The 24,143-nt window shown below is 33.9% G+C and overlaps 1 protein-coding gene across 1 annotated transcript; it reads right to left on the bottom strand.

Annotated features, from left to right (window-relative positions):
- Window positions 1-1,463: 1,463 nt before the first annotated feature.
- Window positions 1,464-23,433, bottom strand: LOC125261343. The gene is made up of 25 exons (XM_048179921.1): window positions 23,311-23,433; window positions 20,450-20,579; window positions 20,132-20,290; window positions 19,907-20,044; window positions 18,709-18,860; window positions 16,260-16,363; window positions 15,947-16,139; window positions 12,853-12,984; window positions 12,603-12,746; window positions 12,243-12,381; window positions 11,363-11,516; window positions 9,365-9,501; window positions 7,837-7,948; window positions 7,301-7,364; window positions 6,999-7,205; window positions 6,703-6,848; window positions 6,278-6,396; window positions 5,183-5,307; window positions 4,945-5,039; window positions 4,426-4,562; window positions 2,865-2,989; window positions 2,510-2,655; window positions 2,302-2,404; window positions 2,068-2,210; window positions 1,464-1,879 (listed from the first exon to the last, which is right to left on the bottom strand). The coding sequence occupies exons 1-25, from the start codon at window positions 23,332-23,334 to the stop codon at window positions 1,756-1,758; spliced, it is 3,252 nt and encodes a 1,083-aa protein (XP_048035878.1). The 5' UTR covers window positions 23,335-23,433; the 3' UTR covers window positions 1,464-1,755.
- Between the last annotated feature and the right edge of the window lie 710 nt (window positions 23,434-24,143).

The raw sequence follows: 24,143 nt of genomic DNA, 5'->3' as shown, positions 1-24,143 counted from the left end.
TTTTAGGTTATTGTCCATGATGCAGGTTAAGAGATAACAGTGTTAAAATTAATTTGAACAAAAATGTTTATACAACTTTAGACATCATGAATCTCAACAATGGTGACAATCAACAGATTTAGATAAAAAGATCAACTCTGAATATCACAAAACAAGAAAAAAAAAAAAAAAAAGCAAAATAAAAACAAGAAAAAAAGAAAATAAGACAATTCAGTAGCATATTATTTTATTTATGCCGCAATGCATGCTGTCACAGGATTGCGCTCCGTTCATATAGCTCTCACTGACTGAGCAGCCAATGTGTGATCTCTCCTCAGGCTACTCGTGGCCACTACTGCTAAAGTAGTTTTATTTTTCTCTCGGTCAAACTATTAACAATCCCTTTAAATAATCCTGTGAATGCACTTAAAGAATTCAGAATCAAATCATTAATCAAATCTCATCTAATTTAATTGTGAATTGTCTTAAATCAAATTGTTCTGAACTTGCAAAAAAATAATTCTTGAAAACCTATGAATCGTGAATTGAATCTAGATTCACAGCTCTGTCTGGGACTTGGTTGCCTATATCTGACACGTGTACAGTAAACGATGGCATTATGAGTTGTGTTTGACCTTCTGAACGTGTGTAAATGAAAAGAGAGTCTGCTTGACTAAGACTGCAATGATTTCATTGATGGTTCATCCCATATATGTACAGTACATATCATACGTTTTTATATACATACAAGCCATTCAAAAATGCTTAAACCTTTTGATCTGAGGGCTTATGCTTGAAATTAATTTTGTAGATAAACATATGTTTATGTGTTTCTGTTTTTCTTTATAAAACTATTTTTGTATTATTTGTACATGGATGGAAAAGCACAAAACCCACGATGCTTTGTAAAAGAATCCCGTGTGGTATTCTTATTGAGTCTTTTTGAGGAAATGCTAATTGTACAGTTCTGCAAATTTATGTAACCACTGCCTACCTTAAAGAAGCTAAAATAAAGTTTTGATTTATTACAATATGGAATGGTTATGGAAATGAAATGGTGATTGACCTTTGACATGGGTTATGAATATGTCCATTGATTCTCTGCATTTTGAAATATATCTATGGTATTGACCTGTGGGTCATTTGCAGATGGAACAAATGGATGATGGATGATTTTTGAACTTTGATGCCATATTTGAAGTCCTGATGGTGATTTAGGAACTGCTAACTAAAGTTAAAAAAGTGAAATAATGAACAACCCCTTTAAGGATTAAATGTTAAAACAGCTTTCCATAAGATGTAGGCATTTACTATAATGACAGTGGTGAGACCCTATACGCTTCATGCCACACAATATTTGCCCATGCAGGCAATGTTTAGTTATTCTTTGTGGGTGTGTAATTTAGGGAAGACTGCATGTAATATTAACTACCTTCTGATGCTGACATAGAAAACCTGATTCTGTTGATATAAAATTACCCACATAGTTTTAATATTACTTTTATTGATTTGAAATTTAGCAGTTGTTACTAACAGACAACTGACAGTGAGTCATAAAGCACACAAACCAACATCAAACCAAAGTCAACATTTTGAATTACAGACATGTAATAATATATTGCTAAAATAAAAGGGGTGAAATCTTACATTGGAAGATCGAACAAGCCCCATATTTAGAAAACCTGAGAACAAAGGGTCCCATTCAGGGATAGTAACAAATCAAACTGCTCTGATAATTCGCAAGATTATCATAATGGTACATCTGAATGAAAAACCCTAAACAGGCGTTTCCTTGATCTGTGACATGCGATATTCCTTAGCAGCCTTCTTTGTATTCAGGTCTGGCTTTAAGTGTGCGATTTGTAGCACATCCTCTGTCAGTGGATCAGTACTTCCATGCCTAAAATAATAATGGAAAAGTCAAAAATGTAGAGATTTTTCTAATATAGATCTGTCCAACTGAAAATATATCTGGTTAGGGTTAGGGTTAGGGTTAGGTTAATTTAAATCCTGGGAGAAAAAAAAACAAACAAACATTCAAGAATAATCTGCTTTATATTTAGAGATAATGTTTCACATTTAACTTACTGCTTCACATGATCCTCAATAGCACTGCGCTCATACACCATCCCATCTGTGGTTTTCACTGGATCGACAAACAACTTGTGTGACAGAGGACAAGTTAAAGTAGGAGGAATGACAGTTTTCTGTAACTCTGGACCTACATATTTCTAGGAAAGAAAGAAAGAAAGAATATGCTTTCTCTTTATATAGTTAGTAGTAATAGGAGGCTTTTGTTAACTTTTGCAGTTTTGAATGTACCTTTTCCAAGTCATCCAGAGAGGAACTGGCATACATCTTTGTACTTTTCCTGGCTTCTTCCTCATATTTGTGTCTGTTGCTCAGGAATTCTTCTGCCAGAATGCTTAACAAAGAGCATAATGTTTACCGAATGACTACTTTATGAAACATCTAAACAGCTACTATTTTAAAATCTCAAAACCTGTAACAGCCTATATTTTCTGTTTACCTGTCAAGAGGATCATCTGGTTCAGGAGCGATCAAGAGCCCAAATATCGCATCCAGGATCTCTCTCATGGTAATGTGGGCTGAGTAGTTTCGATCAAAAACGTTGTGACAGATTCTTCCCACATTGTTCACATTGCAATGGTAAACCTTTGTAAAGAAGTTAAGGGACTGTAAGAAAAATTGTGTTTATGTTCATTTATTGTCAGTGAATATTCTCATTTTGTGTTTTTTAAATGGGATGAATGTCTGTCACCTATCTGTAACTGCTGAAAGAAGACTCAAAAATCGATCTATTAGTTCATCCAGATCCTGTATGGATGTACCAAATTTGAGGACAACAGTGGAAAAAAGGATACAGGGGTGAAGAATCTCATAAGAGGTGGTTTCACAGGGTATTCAGGACCAAACTCACAATACAGCTCAAACACTCCATCTTCATAAGGGGTATCAGGTGGACCTCTCATGAGGATCTTCCAAAAGGCTGAAAAACAAAAACTGTATTATTTAACAGCACACTAGCTTATATTGCAGGTACATTTGACACATTTAAACTAAATGTATTTGTTAATCACAGACGGATTACGGATATTGGTTCTCTTTACACAGCTTTTGAGAGTAAGAACACAAACTTTGTTATTAGTCCCTCTAGAAAAAGTGTAGATATATTGATACAGTATATCCCTTTGAGGAAAAAATGGTAAGTGAAATCAAATCTTTATACGATATTCAGAATTAGTTTGAGACCACTGTGCCCTTATTTAATTTATTTGTTTTCACAGTAGTGTAGTGCAATGTGTAGCATAACTTAAACAGGTAAATTAGTACAAAGATACTTTCTGCAAGTAAGAATAATCTGGTTCTGAACTTTTTAATTGTTTTTTAGTCAGTCATGCTGCTATATCAGACTACATGAACTATGTGAAGTCATATAAACAAATTATTTATTTTTGTAATTATTATTCAATTATTTAATTCATACAAGCCATTATTATAAGTTAATTCATTATTATTAATGGATCAATGATGGGACTTCTTTTTGTCTAAAGGCCTTAATGATAATAGTAATAATGAACAAAGATATGACATTTAAAGTATGTAAGGTAGAACAGCTAGATCTCTTTTATTGAATCCAAAAGGTTTTAATTATATTTTGCTACATAAAAAGGTATTTTAAAGATTTAAGTGTCAAAAGGTCACTCGATTTAACCGTCCAAAGGCAAATACAGCCATTTCATTTGTGATTAAAATATCTTAAAATGTAATAAATCTGGCATGATTATATAACCTCATATTATGTGTAAAAAGTTGTTAATTTGTTAAGAGAAGGAATGTCTGGAAAAATAAATTTCATAGATGTCATTCGGAGTAACCAATATAAAGGGACCATTTTGGATCAAGTCATGCGGTCAATATCATGTGACAGGATGTGACATCATTCAGACACCTGAAAAGGACCACATGGTCATGAAACAAAGTAACTAACTCTTTCAATTATTTGATAAATTTGTGTTTCACTTGCTCAAACGCATGTCCCGAAACTTCAGGTCTTTTGGTTGAACTGCTATAAAACATGGAAAATGTTGTAATATTTAAATAAAAATTGTACTAAATATAAAATGTTTGATTGTCCTTTTGCTAGCAAGCTAACTAGCTACCTATTAGCCTGTTAATATTCTTTGAAAATATCATCATTCGGTATAACCCAAAGTGTCACAGTGTTACACTGAATGACTTTAAAAAATAATAAAAAATGTCCATCTTATAAAAAACGACAAAAGTTAATTGTTAATTGATTATAAAAAACAATCTCATTAACACTTAATAAAACTTAAATTAATTCTCCATTATGTTTTTTACACTTTTAAAAACCTTATTTGCATTGACCCCAATATTAAACCACATCCACTTCTTACTTACTGAAATCGGACTCAGAGGGCAGCACTGTGCAGAAAGGGTGAGGGTCACAATGAAGATTCTTGAGCTCTTCCAAAATCCTCTTGTCCTTCTCAAAAACGAACATTCTCTTGGATTCCTTGATCCGGTTTTTCAAAGCACTGCAATAAATTTGGCATAGAAGATGAGACACTTACATTTTCATATCTACAATATTATTTGTTCCTCAAGATGAATATTGCAATCCCATTCAGTTAATTTGACTCAGTGTAAAGAAATCCAACTACTAAATTACAGTAGGCACATTTTTTAAAATTTGAATTAAAAAAGAAAACATTTAGACAAAATATCAAACGTTTTATCAAGTAATGTACGTTTAGTGCCTTCAGTGTTGAAAGGAAATTTTTTTAATTCCTTTCAAAATCTTTTAATTTAAGACTGATAAATCAATGTCTTTGTACATTAAACTAAATTCTCCAAAAAAGTAAAATGACTGTGAAATTTGGAGTGCTTTAGATGTAGCTCAACTCCACGTTAGCTTACGTCTTTGTCAGCGTCACTTTGTTGTGTATCTGTGGAGGCAATTTAACCTCTGGTTTGACATCATAACCATAGGTCCCAAAAATGTTCAGGTCATCCTGTCAAATACATACAAAAACATTCAGCGAGAAAGCTTAAACTTGCATCACATTTTCAGTCTATTGTTATTCTTTTCATACATTTTAGCAAACTACATTCATAATCGATATAACTGAAATAAAAGTTATCCTAAATGCTATACCACTTTGTTAATTGATGAAATATCAAAGTGTTTCTTTTCCTTTCTTAGTTCCAGTGACAAGACTGTTTCCATCTCAAAGAGTTGCAAGGCTGCTTTGCTTGTTTCAGGCTTAAAACAGCAACCACCTAAAAACAAAACATTTAGCAGTAATAATTAGCCAATGAAAACAAAATTAAAGGGTTAGTTCACCCAAAAATGAAAACAATGTCATTAATTATTCACCATCATGTCGTTCCACACCCGTAAGACCTTCATTCATCTTCAGAACACAGATTAAGATATTTTTGATAAAATCCGATGGCTCAGTGAGGCCTCCATTGACAGCAAGATAATTAACACTTTCAACGCCCAGGAAGCTACTAAAGATACATTTAAAACAGTTCATGTGACTACAGTGGTTCAACCTTAATGTTATGAAGCGACGAGAATACATTTTGTATGCAAAAAACCAAAACAAAATAAGACTTTATTCCACAATATCTAGTGATGGATGATTTCAAAACACTGCTTCAAGAAGCTTCACGAATCTTTTGTTTTGATTCAATGGTTCGGAGCGTGTATCAAACCGCCAAAGTGACATGAAATTTCGAAATGTTTCAAAACACTTATGACATAACAAATCTTCATTTACTGTAATCATGGTGACTTTGGCAGTTTGATACACATTCCGAACCACTGATTTGAAACAAAAGATTCATAAAGCTTTGGAGCTTCATGAAGCAGTGTTTCTGAAATATTTGAATAAAGTCGTTATTTTGTTTTTTTTTGGCGCACAAAAAGTATTCTTGTCGCTTCATAACATTGAACCACTGTAGTCACATGGACTGTTTTAAATATGTCTTTAGTAGCTTTCTGGGCATTGAAAGTGTTAATTATCTTGCTGTCATTGGAGGCCTCACTGAGCCATCAGATTTTATCAAAAATATCTTAATTTGTGTTCCAAAGATGAACGAATGGTCTTACAGGTGTGAAATGGAATGAGGGTGAGTAATAAATGACAGAAATTAAATTTTTGGACGAACTAACCCTTTAAGCACAGTTGTATATATAAAAAACCTATTTATCCATTTTATATATATACACTGTATAAGTTACCTGTAACATTGCTGATCCCATGCAACTCAGCGTTATCCACTGTACCAATCAGCACAGCATCAACGACAATTTTTGAATCCATCAACCTTTTTGCAGTGTCAACCGGTGTACACATTGATCTGTATTTAATAAAATTATGGCATTTTAAATATTATACTCATTAAATTAATGCATCTTATTCAGTTAATAATTATACAATAGCACACACAGGGACTGCAGTGTGTTTTGATTTAAACCTTCCCCCATAAGATTCTCCATATGGCTATAATAATATGATTGGTGACACATTAGAATACTTCAGAATCTATATATATATATATATATATATATATATATATATATATATATATATATATATATATATATATATATATATAGAGTTATATATAGAGTTTCAATAACTCTGAGAGTTATTGAAAACTCACCCACAATCATTTCCATCTGTCAGGCATAAAATGCGACATCGGCAATCTGGAAATCTCTGTCTGATTTGCTTAAGTTCTTTGCATCCCCGATTTAAAGCATCATACAGTAAAGTGGCTCCAGATGCCTGAAGTCCATGAACATGCTCCTAAAAAACAAGGAACATTCCTAATGTATTAAATGTAATTAACTTTGTTTCAGTTGTTATAACATATGGGTGTTGAGCACTTCAAATATATTAAAATAAATAAATAAAAATCATTTAAGAAAAACTAAAATCTAAAACACTTAAATTTACCTTAAATGTTTCCACTGTTTCTGTGAATGTATGAAGAGTTTTCACTGTAGAGTCGAATTTCACAAGGCAGATGACTTGTTCAAAATTATAAGCCATGCATCGGTTGGCAAAGCTATCAAATATTTCTTTGACGGCTTCAATTCGCTTCATTTTGCAGTCTTTGTCAAAACACTCCTCACCCATCGAGGAACTTGAATCAAGAAGTACCTTTAAAAAAAATGAAGCCACACAGATTACATTAAATACAACAATTTATGGAACCTTCTTATTTTTGATACATTTATGTACAATAGTGAACGTACCACAATAGCTTCTTTTGGAGTCTTGGTGACTTTGAGAGTTAGATCATCTCTGACGTCTCTCAGTCTAGGGAGACATATATAATCAAACCAGTCACATGGCACTTTGTAAAGCTTACATGATATTAACGTTTATGCACATCAGCACATCACTATATGCAGTATTTCTACAGTGGTTGCTGTAAATCTGCTGTATTTAGAATATTTTATTTACATAAAATTACCTGTTAGATGAGATTACAATAAAAAAAATGAGCCCTGGCATTTTAATTAAAAATAACAGTTCACCCAAAAATGCTAATTCTGTCATTATTTACTCTCACTCTAATATTGTGTGATATTCTTTCTTATATTTACACAAAATAAGATATTTAAAGAATGTTGAAAACATTTTTGTGACCGTAGATTTTTATTGTATGGACAAAAAAAAAAAAAAAAAAACCCTCAAAAAAATCTTGTTTTGGAAAGACAAGGTTTTTTTTTTTTTTCCTCATCGGTGAATTATCCCTTGACTAAAATGATGAATAAAGAACACTTACTTATTAGCCAGTTCATCAATATTCACTCTGGTGTATTCTCCAGCAAGAGGGTCGAAAACATTAATTCTTTGAGGAGAATCTTTATCTTTATGGCTGTACACACCAAATTTGTCTGTAACAGTAAAACATTAGTTAATGCCACTGCTGATTAAATATTAATATTATTACTAATAATAAAGTGTGGATTATTATTATCAGTTCTTCTAACACAGAGGTGCCCAAGGAAGAGCCAATAATCAAACTTGATTGAGGTCTGTGGGCCGAAAGTAAAAGTTGCATTATATCAAACTTTTATATTAAGTGGTAAACTTTGGTTAATTTATGATTTCTTTATTTTAAAACATCAATTTGCTTAAAATCCAGTTTTTTTTTTTCAAAGTTTTATAGTACAATGCAGTTTTTAATGATGTTTTCAGTTACTTTTTAAACACCAAATGGCATTTTAGGGAAAAAAAAAAAAAAAAATCTTGACATTTAAGAAACAATCACAATCCACGATTCTGAACAGATAACTAAACAAAACAACATGTAATTTCCTAGAGGTTCTGACAAATGTTAATTGTTGCAAAATTTGAAAAATATTTAAAATTATTTAATTAGAATTAATTGGTTTTTTTAAAAAAAATCAGTTTGAAAGAATGATTCAATGACTCGCTCATAAAGACCTCACTTGCTTCATTACTGGTTGAATGAATCAGCGTTTTTGAACGCATCTCTTGAAAGAATGATTCAATGACAAATACATTTTTAACATTAATTTGTCGCCACCTGTTGGCGTAACAATGGCATTAAAGGTACAATCTGTAATATTTTTTTCCGCTAGAGGTCGCTAGAAGCGTTTTCAAAACAAAGGCGTAGTTTGATGACTCCAAGTTTTAGAGTGAAAACTTGGGACATGTGGTCTCCATCTCAACGGACGGTGCAAAAGAATAGGGATTGGAGTCGGTAAGAACTCATGTTCATGGATGTGATTATTAACGTTACTGTAGTATGAAGCAGAGCAGGAGCGAGTGTTGCGGGAGCTGAACGAGGAGCTGGAGTGATTGCAGCTCTACAGCAGTGTTCTCCAAATGCTTTCGCTTATGCATAATATGCATGTGGATGAAAACAAAAATGAACTTGGTTAAAAACTGACACACATTTATGAATAATAATGCAGAAATTAAAACTTGGCAGAGCGATTTTTCATAATTTAACTTGTGCATTTGTTTCCTCAATCTTGCATGCTCCACGTTTGTTGGTGCAGGGCACGTGTAATCGGAGATGTACGCTGTAGTAATAGGCATAAACAAATGATAATGCAGTTTCATTATTTCATTGTAGCTTTTGTTTTTGTTTGCTTTTGCATTAGAGCGCTCATAAATGGCACACATCTTTTTTGGCATAGTTTTTTCTTCCCTTCATGACATGGCGGGCCAAATCTAATTACGTCACGGGTCAACTTTGGCCCACGGGCCCTAGTTTGGGCATCTCTGTTCTGACACTTCAAACATTATATTATATGTTAACAATGTGTGACATCAGTTACCGTGACTGAGGAGGATCAAGCGTGGTCCGCTAATTCCGACATCCTTGAGTTGTAAAGGTGGAGTTAGAATCAAATGAGAATAATCTTCCACTTTCTTTTTCATTTGGGCAAATGTTTCCTCTGGATTGATGTTAAAACTAAAAGTATATTGTCATCAGGATTAGCATTATGGATAAGTATTTTTATTTTGCTGAAAATGGTTTAAAAACTGGATGAAATAAGTGAATCAAGAACATAATGGTTATGTCATTATCATTGTTAACCATCATTCACATCATTGTTTTGCTATAATAAATGTCTTATAAACACAGTTAAGGTGGTCAGAGGAAAAAAAAAAAAGATGTTATAAAGTCTTAAAGGATTAAGAGTCTGACTAAAACGAACACTGATCACCACAATGTGACAAACTAAACATTTATTAACAAGAATGAATGTATGATAGATATAAATCACCTGGTTAATAATGTGTTTTTTTCCTGTATTTACTATGAAATAAATGCAGCCTTAATGAGCATAAGAGACTTTGTTCAAAAACATTAAAAATAGTAATGTTTCCAAACTTTTGACTGGTAGTGTACATCATTTTACTCTACACACCAACTTGCAAAAGGAACCAAGCTGACTTTTGGACTTTTTTTTGGACTTGTGAGTGTTTTGTTGGGGCAATACTTACGAAGATACTTCAACTTCTATGTTCATAGACAAACAGTTGTTCATACTATAAATTAAACACTACCTTTACATAAATGCTACTACTCAGTCATGTATTCAGCTACAGTAAAGCTTTAATCAGGATAAAACCATATATTGAAAGCTAACAAACAGCAGTAACATTTACAAGTGACAGCATCTAAACACTTTGACACAAGTACAAAAGTAAATAAACCGTGCTTGCAGAGGTTCTGCTTGACCCTTTTCATCATTACTGCTATCTGGGTCTGATTCAGGTTCAATTTGATAATATAGACGTAGTTATTTACATTTCCACTGAAGCACACGTAACAACTAATAGTAAGGGGTGTGGCATTTCCGGACGCTTCAGTGAATCACGATATACTGGGCCAGCTAACCAATCTGAGCACACTGCATATTTCGGAGGGAGTGGTATCAAATGACAATGGAAACAGCGGTGTAGAATAAAGGTAAAATATATGAAAAATACAGCATTTTTTTTTTTAAACGAATCATTAAGACATGTTAAACTACAGAAGAGGATTAGGGCCAAGCAATAATAAAAAATAAAACCATCTCGAGATTAAAGTTGTTAAATTTTGAGAAAAAACGTATTAAATTTCGAGAAAAATGTCAAGATAAAATGTTGAGAATAAACTCATATTTTAATGAGTTTATTCTCAACATTTTATCTCGACTTTTTTCTCGTAATTTAACAAGTTTATTCTCAACATTTTATCGACTTTTTTCTCAAAATTTAACAACATTTTTCTCATAATTTAACGATTTTTTTTCTCATAATTTAAGTTTATTCTCGAGATGGTTTTATTTTTTATTATTGCTTGGCCCTAATGCTCTTCCGTATTAAACAGCACCCCATAAACACAATGAAGCCTAAAAAAAAAAAAAAAACAGTGAACCACCCCTTTAAAATATTTTTTTAGTGGACTCAAATCAAATAAGATCACACTAATATATTGGTTTATAAATTTAAATGGCAGTTGGACAATTTAAGGCAGTCGGTTTCTTTGTATAATGTATAATGGTTCCTGTTAGGTTGTTGTTTTATGAATGACAAAGTGTGTTTGGTGGGTAAAAGCCTGTTCTGGAAAAATGAATTGATTTGAGACATGAAATAAGTGTTTTTGTAGTTTTAGTGCATTTTGACCGTGAAATTAAATGCTGTGCTGAGCTGAAAGTTGGTAAGGAGAAATTTGTGAAAAGTTTTGAACAAGTGACCCAAAGTATTGAGAAACATGCCCAAGCAATTGTTAAAAAAATTCCTGTAAAAAATAAAATGATTCAGCACATGAAAATGTGTCATACCTGGAATCAGGTGTAGTACCATCACAGTCAGTCCAAAGGGGGAAGGATTCAATAAATGGCGGTAAACTGAGCAAAATCTTTTCAACATCAGTGGCTTTTTTCAGGGATGTCTCCTTAAGGTTCAGCTCATTACAGTTTGGAATTCTACCACCCTCTAAAACAAAAAAACAAAAACAAATAATACACAAAAGTACTGTCATAGGATAGACTGCTTTAACAGAGTTGGGAATATTTCTCTCCTTAAGCAAGTTTGAATCCATACGGCTCCGGGGAGTTAATAAATAAAGGCCTTTTAAAGCAAAGCGATGGGTTTTTGTATGAATAATATCCATATTTAAGTATTATAGGCTTAGACGGCTCTCTTTGGAGAGCAAAGAGCTGGGCAACAAACTCAAGCTCCTCTTCTCTTATACTGATATTTCTCTTTAAAAATTCTCATTTAAGTCAGAACCGGTGTTTTGTTTTGCACTATCCTCTACGTTTCCGTGCCAGAAGTTACTCTGTAGGCTTAAGTCGACTTGCGTAGGCCGTCGGTGGAAGCTACTTATTTTAGGCTATAAAGATTTTAATATGGACATTTTTCTTACAAAAATCACTTCAGAAGGCCTTTATTAACCCCCTGCAGATGTATGGATTTTATTTTTATGTTGGATGCACTTTTTTGGCCTTCAAAATCGTGTCCCCATTCACACCCATTATAAAGAAAGGAAAAGTCTGAATATTTTTTAAATAACTTTGATTGCGTTAAATGAATGAAGAAAGTCATATACACTTGAGGGTGAGTAAATCATGGGATAATTTTCATTTTTGGGTGAACTATCCATTTAACATTTACCTCCCATACAGCATAAATGATCAAATAAAAAGTGAAGACTTTTACCTCTAATTACATCCAGCACATACGCTCTCTCAAAAACTTCAGGCACGTCCGGTACACGCACCGGCTCAGAAAAACGCTGATCTGTTGACTGTGCCTTCAGGGAAATTGGAGAATAGTTTTCATGCTCTGTGCTCCCATCCTGCAGGGAGAATGGTATGAATTGGGAATGGGAATAATATTGGTATGAATTAAACATCAATCCATTGGGTGAATATATTTAAGACACTGAAAATGTGTCTTTGTTGTAAACTTAAAAAACTTCCTTGGAAAAAATAGGCTATTTTTTTTTGGCATGACCTTTTAACACTAACCATGAACACTTCTTTGAAAACACCTGTGCATTATACAATGCAATTATACCTTTGCTTGAGACAAGAGGTAGGCCCAGCAAACTGGGGCATACTCAAACACATCAATGTCCTCGATTATCCTGTCATCAGATCTTTTTGTATGGCTGGGTAACAACTCCCTGAAGAGATAGTAAAGTCCTTCAACTATGGCAATCTGTAAGTAAAGGCAATAAAAAAATTAAGACATTATATAATGTAGCATATTTATAAAAAAAAAATTGTTAAATTTTATTTAATAAAAATGTTACGCATATTTTTACCTTCTGGACCCGTGTACCAGTCCTGTTTTGGCACACGACCTGAAACAAGCTCTGAGCCAAGGCATTGCATCCACTGATTCTCCTAATGTATGCAATCACTTTCTTGAACCAAACTCCTCCATTTTGAATTCTCTAGACATTCAGAATTAGATTGAGTGGAAGCATAGTGTTAGATTATACACTATGAGCAAAACAGTAGCCTATTCATGATATTATTATTAACTATTAATGTAGGTTATCCGTTTATGAACCATGTATTTTGCTGTGCTATGCATGCCAGAAGTACGGGTGACAAAGACAGCTCAACGTGCTGCAACTGAAGTAAACACATGCAAATAGACAAAACAGCAGCAAATTAAGAAAACATATTAGTTTGAAAACTTTCTGAAAATACTCACAACACAACCAAATACAGAAACCCACTGCAAATACTCACTATGCAACAAAATACAGAAACCCACTGCAAATACTCACAATTCAACCATAAAACCTGCTGAAAATACTCACAATGCAACCAAATACAGAAAGGCACTGCAAATACTCACTATGCAAACAAATACAGAAAGGCACTGCAAATACTCACTATGCAACAAAATACAGAAACCCACTGCAAATACTCACAATTCAACCATAAAACCTGCTGAAAATACTCACAATGCAACCAGATACAGAAACACACTGCAAATACTTACAATGCAACAAAATACAGAAACACACTGGAAATACTCACAATTCAACCAAATACAGAAACACACTGCAAATACTCACAACGCAACCAAATACAGAAACACACTGCAAATACTCACAATTCAACCATAAAACCTGCTGGAAATACTCACAATTCAACCAAATACAGAAACCCACTGCAAATACTCACAGTGCAACCAAATACAGAAACACACTGCAAATACTCAGTGCAACCAAATACAGAAACCCACTGCAAATACTCACAACTCAACCATAAAACCTGCTGAAAATACTCACAATGCAACCAAATACAGAAACACACTGCAAATACTCACAATTCAACCATAAAACCTGCTGAAAATACTCACAATGCAACCAGATACAGAAACATGCTGGAAATACTCACAATTCAACCAAATACAGAAACACGCTGGAAATACTCACAATTCAACCAAATACAGAAACCCACTGCAAATACTCACAACGCAACCAAATACAGAAACCCACTGCAAATACTCACAACGCAACCAAATACCGAAACCCACTGCAAATACTCACAACGCAACCAAATACAGAAACCCACTGCAAATACTCACAACGCAACCAAATACAGAAACCCACTGCAAATACTCACAACGCAACCAAATACAGAAACCCACTGCAAATAATCACAACGCAACCAAATACAGAAACCCACTGCAAATACTCACAACGCAACCAAATACAGAAACCCACTGCAAATACTCACAACGCAACCAAATACAGAAACCCACTGCAAATACTCACAACGCAACCAAATACAGAAACTCACTGCAAATAATCACAACGCAACCAAATACAGAAACCCACTGCAAATATCACAATTCAACCAAATACAGAAACCCACTGCAAATACTCACAACTCAACCAAATACAGAAACGACCTGCAAATACTCACAATTCAACCAAATACAGAAACCCACTTCAAATACTCACAATTCAACCAAATACAGAAACCCACTGCAAATACTCACAACTCAACCATAAAACCTGCTGAAAATACTCACAATGCAGCCAGATACAGAAACCCACTGCAAATACTCACAACGCAACCAAATACAGAAACCCACTGCAAATACTCACAACGCAACCAAATACAGAAACCCACTGCAAATACTCACAACGCAACCAAATACAGAAACCCACTGCAAATACTCACAACGCAACCAAATACAGAAACGCACTGCAAATACTCACAATTCAACCAAATACAGAAACACACTGCAAATATCACAATTCAACCAAATACAGAAACCCACTGCAAATACTCACAACTCAACCAAATACAGAAACGACCTGCAAATACTCACAATTCAACCAAATACAGAAACCCACTTCAAATACTCACAATTCAACCAAATACAGAAACCCACTGCAAATACTCACAACTCAACCATAAAACCTGCTGAAAATACTCACAATGCAACCAGATACAGAAACACGCTGGAAATACTCACAACGCAAACAAATACAGAAACGCACATGTTGTCAAATTGACGAAGAAGTTCTCTTAATTTTTCAATTTGCATGTGTTTACTCCAGTTGCAGCATGTGTAGAAGTGATGATTATTTTCAAAAGACACTTGGCTTCATCCACTTTTCAAAATCCCACTGAAACGGTTTGAAAAGCACAACACTATTCATTTTGTTGACATAATATCCACTGAAACAGGAAGTCAAAGGGAGATAGTGTTTTGTTTACTTCACAGCCTGGCAAAGCAGCATTTGACAGCTTGTGACACTCACAGTTTTCTTAAAAATTAAGTGTAAGAGATTCACCCTTTAGATTTAATATATAAAACTGTTACTACTAGAAAAAGTAGCGATAATTTTAGTAATGAAGATGACGATGAGTTTGAAAAACAAGTAATATTTTCTGGTGCATGGCACCAGTGTTCTCTCTTCTCATCACTGCTGTTTATAATGCACTGTTTGATCTCTATTACATTTTAATATACTATTCTGTTTAGAATGAAGACAATAATTAATTCTATTATACTAATTAATAAAATAATCTGACACATTTTGACTTGTGAAGATCCACTCTGTGCTATCATGTCTCTTTACCAGAGCACACCGAGATTTGAGTTACACTGACAGAAAACAGGACAGCATTCATTTCAATAGAAAGCATGTTTAAAATATCTGAATCACTCCCTATCACCTATATACAGTAGTTCACTATATTTGCCATATATACCATTGTCAATTGCTATATACACCATAGTAAATGTGTGATTCTGATTCTGTCTTTCCAAAGAAACTATAACATGAGAGCTGGTGTGTAAAACAAGTATTTTGAATGTGATGTGAGGTAATAGCTTTAATACTAAAAACAAGTAAAGAGTGATCAGAAAGGGTAACTTACAATGGCATTCAAAGCACAGAAAAAGGCACTGACGCCCTTCTCTGTTTGTTTCACTGATGGTGTGATGTCACTTTGGCAGAATTCGATCATGTGCGGTACTTTATCATGAAATGAAGACAAAGAGATTTGGAGCACTGTGTCTTCACTGATTCCAAGATCATTTAGTGTTTCACTGACAGTCCATTCATAGTCCCTATAAAAGAGAGCAACATTAAATATTGATTACATTTAGTAAGATTTAACCACTGGGACAAATACAACTTGCCACAGATATAGTATTTAGGATATTCTATATTAAAATGAAGCAAATTACTTCAGGTAAAGCACATGTGAAGGTATTCCACTCTCAAGTGAAAGCCGTCCTCTCAAGTCAATCAATGTGTCACAATCCAAGTCCACATGGATTTCATACCTGCCCTGTTTGTTAAAAAAAAAATGGTTGTATGTGTGTACATACAGTACATGTACAGTAGATGTCCACACTTACATGCATATACACTTGCAATCAAAATTATTCAACCCCACAGAGACTGTAAAAATTTACAAATGTAAGCTTTTCTAACGATTCTGAGATAAAAAAAAAAGTGTGGCATATTAAAAAGTATTAATTTCAACGTTACACATTTGAATTATAGGTTTTTTTTCATAATACAGCTATGTGACAATTATTCGAAATTTCTGTTTTTAGGTCACTAGAATTGTAGAGAACAAAATTGTGTTAAAGCAGAATTAAGCCTTTGGTAATTCTAACAACACTTAATTTGCTATATGTATAATTTAGTCCATGCATGTGCTGAAGAATAGAAAATGGCCAAGACAAAAGAGCTCTCATAAAAGCTATGAGAAAAGGCTATGGACGTTCAAGAAATTTTCAGAGACACAGTTGGCAGCAATGTTTGTAAGTTTAAAATGTATGGTACTATAGACCATGTGATCAGCAGCAACATTTATTTGAGGTTATAAAGAGTAAACATTTGAATTTTGGGGGTTGAATAATTTAGTATATGGTTGGTTAGAGCCAATTAGACATTTTCAGAATCACTCAAATGTGTGTTAATAAACCTTCCATGATGGTTTATTGATGGCTGATGCCATATAATTTAGGTGTTTTCGCACTATACCCCATTTTCTTGATAAACACCACAATTAGGTATAGTCCACTGAAAAATTTAGATTCTCTCAGCATTTATACTCATGCCGTTCCAGTTAAACCCAGCCAACGATAGCATCCAAACAGCAATGTTTAACATATAACGCATATATAAGAGTGCAGTACAAGTCCTGAAAAGTGAAGCAAAAACATTTAGATTTCCCCCTGGTCTTTTTTTATTTTTATTTTTTTACAGTCTGTGGGACCACACACACACAGGCCTACCCAATCAAGAGCTTGACCCACAATGGCCCAACACCAAATTATACAATTGCATTCGTGAAAAGTTATCTAAAATTATAAAACTGAATTTGTTCCTGTCTTTTCCGAACCACTGATTCAAAATAAAATTTTTGCAAAAGTGTTGAAGCTTCGTGAAGCAGTGTTTTGAAAGCATCCATACACACACTTATCATCCCAGCAAACATTTGGACGTTTAATGACATCCTTCCGACACATCCCGTCATGGTTGAAAAATAGTTCCAAAATTAAATTTGAACTGACATCTTAGACATTATCTTATTAAATCCATTAATTTATTAAGTATTTTATATATTAAACTACATGTAGCTAAAAGTCAAAATAAAAAATTATACATGCAACCCCAGCAAATTGTATACATGTACAAACATATCTGAATGCATTTTTAGGAAATGTTTTTTACCGTTTATGCAGTCCTACCGCGACTATTTTTGGCCAGTGACACGACGTTGCCATCAAACCAATTTTTGCTGGGATTTTGCATTAGAAGACATTGGGCCTTTCCCAAAAGGCAGCCTAAGCCCTTGCAGCCATCATATACTTTCAACACATAATGCCAATTTAGCCTCTTTTCCACCTAAATAACCCAGAACAACATGTCCCAGGAACTATTTTCCCCCCCAAGACCTGTTGCTGTCTGCGTTTCCATTGCTGTCTAAAGGACTGTGAAGATTAGCCAAATTAGTCTGGTGACAGGACTGCGCACAACTTTCCAGTTCCCGCTGGATTTCCTTTGCATATAAGCTTAATAAATATCGGCGGTCTATCAGTCATATTGTTGATTTAAATAGCAAACAACTCTCAATGCACGCACCGCAACAGACCTTTAAAAATGGTGGTTGAAATAAAATACTGCGTGACCAATCAGCATGTTCAGCACCCAAGTCCCATCTCCGAAAGTTCCTGAACTCTGAAACTGACTTTTGGAGGGGGAAATTTTTATCCGGAATTTAATTTAGACCCTGGTCCCTGCGGCTTTTGCCTGTTTTTGTTTTTTGATTTTTCATGTGTATGTGATGAAGCTACACTCTGTGGAACAGTGGCCCATCCCTGCCCTACAGTCTTGTGGAAGAAAGAAAGTCATTTATGAACTGGAATGAGAGTAAATGATGAGAGAATTTTCATTTTTAGAGGACTTTAAATTACTGATATAGCACATCTAAAGAAAAGATGTGAAAATGAATTTCAAAGAATTGTGCACACTGTAGGATGACATTTAACCAGTGGCACAAGGTCAGACCCTTCAAACCCAAAGAAGGGGTGACAATTAAAATTGTGAAACTTTCAATAAATGAAATATAAAATGTATTAAGCTGCACTTCAACTGATAAATTTCTTTTTGTCTTGTTACTTTTAGCATCACATGACAGAAGACACTATTTGGGCCTTCATTTCTTATGTTGTTTTTCTGGGAGTGTTTGGCAGTTCCTCTCAAATTCTCTTTTGGTGTGAATATGGCATACAGTTCACTCCCATTTTCAATGTGCCTGTCTTTCAGGGACCCTGTGAGAAAAAAGAAATGTAAATACAATTTCAGTTACATTCAATTGAGAATATCAAAGCAGTCTGAACATTCTAAATAGAGAAGTGATTAATCACTGAACAACAATTTTATTCAATCAGTTAAGTTCAATCAGTAATTCAATCAGTATTTTAAAAATGAAACTAAACCACCAGTAGGTGGCGTCAATTAACCATCTTAATGAGTGGATCACTGATTCATTCATTCAAACGATTCATTCAAGAATGAGGCAGTTGTTTATGAATGGGTCATTGAATCTTTGACTCAACACTGAATCATTCAGTAATGAAAACAAGGCTGAGTGTTGAGCTTTGGTACTGCTGTGATCGTTGTTTGAAACCATTTTTGCTGCTAAAATAGAACAAAAACAGTCAATGTTTCTTCTAAAATGCAAGTGGCTTGATATTAACTATGAACTGTTGTATGAAATCAGTGTCACATTTTTAATCATGATGGTAGCTTATTTAGGAAAACAGTATTCTTGGTCATGATTTTGCTTACCAATATAAAGTTATAAAAACTCAAAATTTTTACTGCAGTATGCTTAACTGAGTTTCTTTTTGTGTGTGCTTCGTTCATGTTTCCATTTCCAACAGCGCAACCTTATTATCATCAGTACATTATACAGCCTATTATCATCCACTATTGATCGCCACTAACACTAAATGTAATAGAATGATTCACAGCCATGTGCTTCTTGTGCACGATGAACATATGAGTGCGTGTGTCCCTTTGACGCAGCATACAGCGGTGTTGTGCATTTTAAACAGTTGAAGGGGAATATAAAAATGTTAATATTTCGTAATAATTATTCATGGTATCCATGATATCTATGATAATATTGTGCATATTCATTATCGTGATATATTGTATTACTGAATATCAGCACGTCTAACTGTATTATGATACGCATCCAATCGTGAGCTGAGTGTATCGTTACACCCCTAGTTACAGTAGCACATTAGTAATATATATATATATATATATATATATATATATATATAAGAAAATATCAATAACCACTAACATGTATTGAAAAATGGATCGTCTGTCAAAGGCATTCCATCAGCAGTGAACAGGCACACAGTCATGTTGTCACTAATGTTCTCGTGAAAGCTAATCCTCAGAATAAGATCCTCCACTGTGTTTTGTAATGGGTCCATATCTGTGCAAAAAACTCAAAATTATGATTATCACACACAAAAAAAGTCATTATGTCTTTTACGTTTAAGGGATTTACCAAAACACTTACCAAGTATTTCTTTGTGACCTTGACATTTTGGAAATGAATAATACAGGCGATATGCCTGTAGTGATTTCCTCAATGATCCTTCATGGGGAGGAGCTAAACCAAGTCTCTGAATCTCATCTATCATGCTTTTGAATCTGTTCTTCTGAACTTTCTTAAACTCTTGGGAGGCACAAAGCAGAGAATGTAATTTAATAATTAATGTAACATTTTTTTTTATAATTTGAATAATTGTTGTAGTAATAGGTAATGGCATGTCATAATTTTAATAAAAATATACAGCAATACATTTTTTCAGATAAATCTGTTCATAAATCTTACTCATGTTGTCCAAGTCCTCATCAGTGACCCCGTCAATGAAATCCTGCACCTCCTCAATCCCATGTTCAACAAACTGGTTGTAGAACTTCTCTAGTTTGTAGTTTTCCAAAAGCTTGAATACTTTATCCATCTGAAAAACACATTGAATTTATAATGAGTGCATTTTCTTTACCTGCAGAAAATATCAACATTTCAAAAAATATTGCATATTTTTGGTATTAATGTTATAGACAAGGGCTGCATGTGAGGAATGTCAACAATGCAGTAAGTGTTACTCATATAACTTCCAGAGAATAAATTTGCCCGTGATTGGTAATTAATTAATTTGACCATTATACAGTCAAATTACTCTACTTATTTTATAGGAAGTTTCACTATTTTTTTTTTTTTTCTTATTCATTGTACTTCTCATGCAGGGGTTAAATTGGGATTTGACAAGAAATCTGAGGTATATTTTTACAGACTGCTGAAAGCTACAGAAAAAAAAAGAAGCAAATGAATCACTGCAATTCACAGAAACAGCTGGACTCCAGAGAGCGAAACATGCATTTGCAAATATCATTGAATGTCAATATGTTGAATTTTGTGGTAAAATCATACCCTATATATTGTTTTGTTATATATTGTATTGATAACTCATCAATTAAATATTTACCATATATTTTCCATTATTGGATGTTTTTAAGCAAACACCGACAAAAACTTGGGCTAGACGAGTCGATATAACATTGACATACCGGTAAGTGGTTACCAGGATTTAGACCTACCTATATTGTATTTATTTAAAGTGTTTACAAGCAAATTTGCTTTATGTATTGCTCCTGCATTAAAAATTATATAAATGACAGGAATCTAGAATAAGTTTTTCCAAGAAGTTGCCAGATTTGTCACTAGGCTTTTGAAAAAAAAAGTCTCAAAAGTAGTGATGGGGAATCGACTCTCGTTGTGGACTCTGTAGCTGTGTCTGAAATCGCTCACGGGTGTATAAGAAAGCTAGAACTTTAGAGCTGTAAGCTAAATTTAATAAATACAAATTTAATAAGGACTGCAAAAAATGTCCTTTCAAAAGTATAATATATAGGTCTATGTATATTCCCAGGAAGTCATTCTAAGGAAAAATATCGCCTTATAATGGGAAGGTTCTGTTATTGATCAGAACTTGCTCCTTAATTTTTGACTTTTTATTTTTATTTTTGAAGTGCTCCTAAAAAGAAATGTAAGCATTAAAACTCTGAAAGGGGTGGGTAAGTCGCTAAACCTAGCGGTAAAAAACGCTAAATTGGCAGTGCTGATCTATGATAAGTTTACGGAACACTTTATCAAGTCCAACCTTTAGTTTAAACTTCATTTTACTCGCAGTTTTCCCTATAGACTCTTTTCACATTTACGGGTTTCTCAGAAGTGGAAGTCGTCATAGTTGGGTAAACTTTTATAGCAGTGAATGAGAGACTTAATTAACCCTTAATCAGCTCTTGGGGTCAGGCTGACCCCGCTGACAGTTTCCTTCATTTTTAAAAAGTGTTCCCTTCATCTCAGGGACATGAAACTCAGTGAATCCTCCTAAATAATCTAAACATGCACAAAAAATTTGGGCTTGATTTGGTTGTTCTTTTTTTTTTTCCCCATTTCATTTGTCAAAAAAAAAAAAAATCCAGAATAAATCTGAAATGTTCTACATTTCCATAAAGGTCTGGTCCTAGACCATAACCACAAAGTGGAACGAACTTTCTATCTCATACACACACACACACACACACACACACACGTGTGTGACTGCAACAGAGGGCATTTTTATAGAAATTGGCAAATAAAATCAACAAAACTGGCCTAAATCTGAAAGATTTTACATGTAAATAAAGGTCTGATCCTTGACCATAAACACAAAGTGGATTGAATGCTCTATCTCATACACACACACACACATACAAATATGTGGTCATTGCACTTTTTTTTTCTTTAACTATAATTCCTAAAGTTTTTCCACAAACCTCTAGATGGTAGTATTCTATCCCTAACACATAGAACAATGTCCAAATACAATTTAGATTTAATTAAGTTCATCATTAAAGTTATTTTTTTAATTAAAAATCTATTTTTCATAAGCCAATTTATGACATGGTTAAGTATTTGTACAGTAAATAGGTAATAAAATACAAAATATCCACTAAAACGCAGCAGAAATGCATAGATGAGAAGTAAATAAAAAAAATTATATATAGTTTATCATATAAAAAAAAATGCATATTTCCTTATGCAATCGCTCTGTAAAAGTGTGGGCTCAATCTGACCACGAGGGACTAAATCGTCGAAAATCGCCGAAAGATTATATTTTGTGTTTCCATTTGCTCAAACAGCAAAATATAAGCTCAACAGTGTTTTCACAACTTTCAAAAAGAGTAAAAAATAGAGAGCGATTGATAAAGGCAGTCAGAAGAGAGAAGATGTCAAAAAAATGAAAATATATAAAACAAAATCGCAGGGTTTACGATATAGACCTTGTTTAGCCCCGCCCCTTTTCAGCGCTGCGCTCGTTTTTGACTTCCGGTTTGTATTTCCACAGAGCGATCTTACATATTTATGAATGAACTGCTCGTTTTAAAATATTCCCGGTCTACTGACATTTGTTAAAGACATCAGCTTAAAACATACAATGCTCATGATAACTTTTGTTAACTCTACAATAAGTAAATCCACTTTACCAGCTAATTATTCTTTGACAGCGATGCCACAGAAATGTACAGAGATCCCGCAAAACCGGGAGTTCAAAGACAACATTCAAAATATGGCGGCGCGCTTGTTTCTCTGGACAATAAGGTCTATAGAAACAGTCAGGTTTTTGAGAAGCACAAAAATATTCTTACCGTTGTGTCTGTTCGAGCTGCCATCCTGCAAACAGCATCTCATAATTGGCATCCCTTCTACTTCTGTGGATCTTATTGGCAGTGTAAACATGAGGTGCATTACCGCCCTCTTCTGGACGGAGGTGTGAACTCATTGGGCTGTCAGTATATGCCAGGCCCAATAATAACAGAAAAATAACATAAAATAAAAACAGGGGACACTAATATATATATATATATATATATATATATATATATATATATATATTATTTATTTATTTATTTATTTAACTCAGTCCTTATTTCCCTCTCTAGTCCTTTCCTGTTTTTTTCAGAGTGCTTTCTACAGGCATGTCAAAAGTAGGGCCTACATGTAACAAATTAATTAACATATGTGATCTTCCGGAAATATCAAACACAGGACTTGTTAGGTTAGCCTATGACCTTCAGTGGCCTCCTCATCAGTGCCATAATTCTCCAGAAGCCACCTGACCCATCTTTAGAGAGGGCAAGAAAACTGATGATTACTAAATTTGACAGAGTTAGGGTGGTTTGTTCATGTTACGATTATATATCTAGTGAAATATTCACTTTGCACCAAGAAATGCTTAAGTTCATAGTCACAAAAAAACTTAGCAAAAAACCTTCTTGAAAGAGTTTTTCTTTGTTCTCTTTGTTTTTTGTTCTTCATATTGATTCTCTTGTGCTTTTGTTGAGACAAATTCAGAAAGGAGAAATAAGTCAGTCTCTTCCTGGTAAATGTTGTAGGGTGGAGTTTCTGATCATGTGGTTTTGTTAAAAGAGGTCAAAGAACAGAGCAACACCAGGACTTCAGTTTAAATTTAACAAAACAT

Source organism: Megalobrama amblycephala, unplaced genomic scaffold (assembly GCF_018812025.1).
Source record: "Megalobrama amblycephala isolate DHTTF-2021 unplaced genomic scaffold, ASM1881202v1 scaffold399, whole genome shotgun sequence".
NCBI classification, from domain to species: Eukaryota; Metazoa; Chordata; class Actinopteri; order Cypriniformes; family Xenocyprididae; genus Megalobrama; species Megalobrama amblycephala.
The sequence above is the reverse complement of the archived record's forward strand: the minus strand, read 5'-3'. Positions and strand labels throughout refer to the sequence as shown.

Bases quoted from the DNA above. Each gene is read 5' to 3' on its own strand.
- LOC125261343 (XM_048179921.1), bottom strand. From the start codon at position 23,334: ATGGCAGCTCGAACAGACACAACG. The intron at 18,861-19,906 runs GTTAGTGGTTAT...TTTTTCTCACAG, and splicing joins CGATCCATTTTTCAATACAT to GGTCCCTGAAAGACAGGCAC. The intron at 7,949-9,364 runs GTAACTGATGTC...TTACTGTTACAG, and splicing joins CTTGATCCTCCTCAGTCACG to ACAAATTTGGTGTGTACAGC.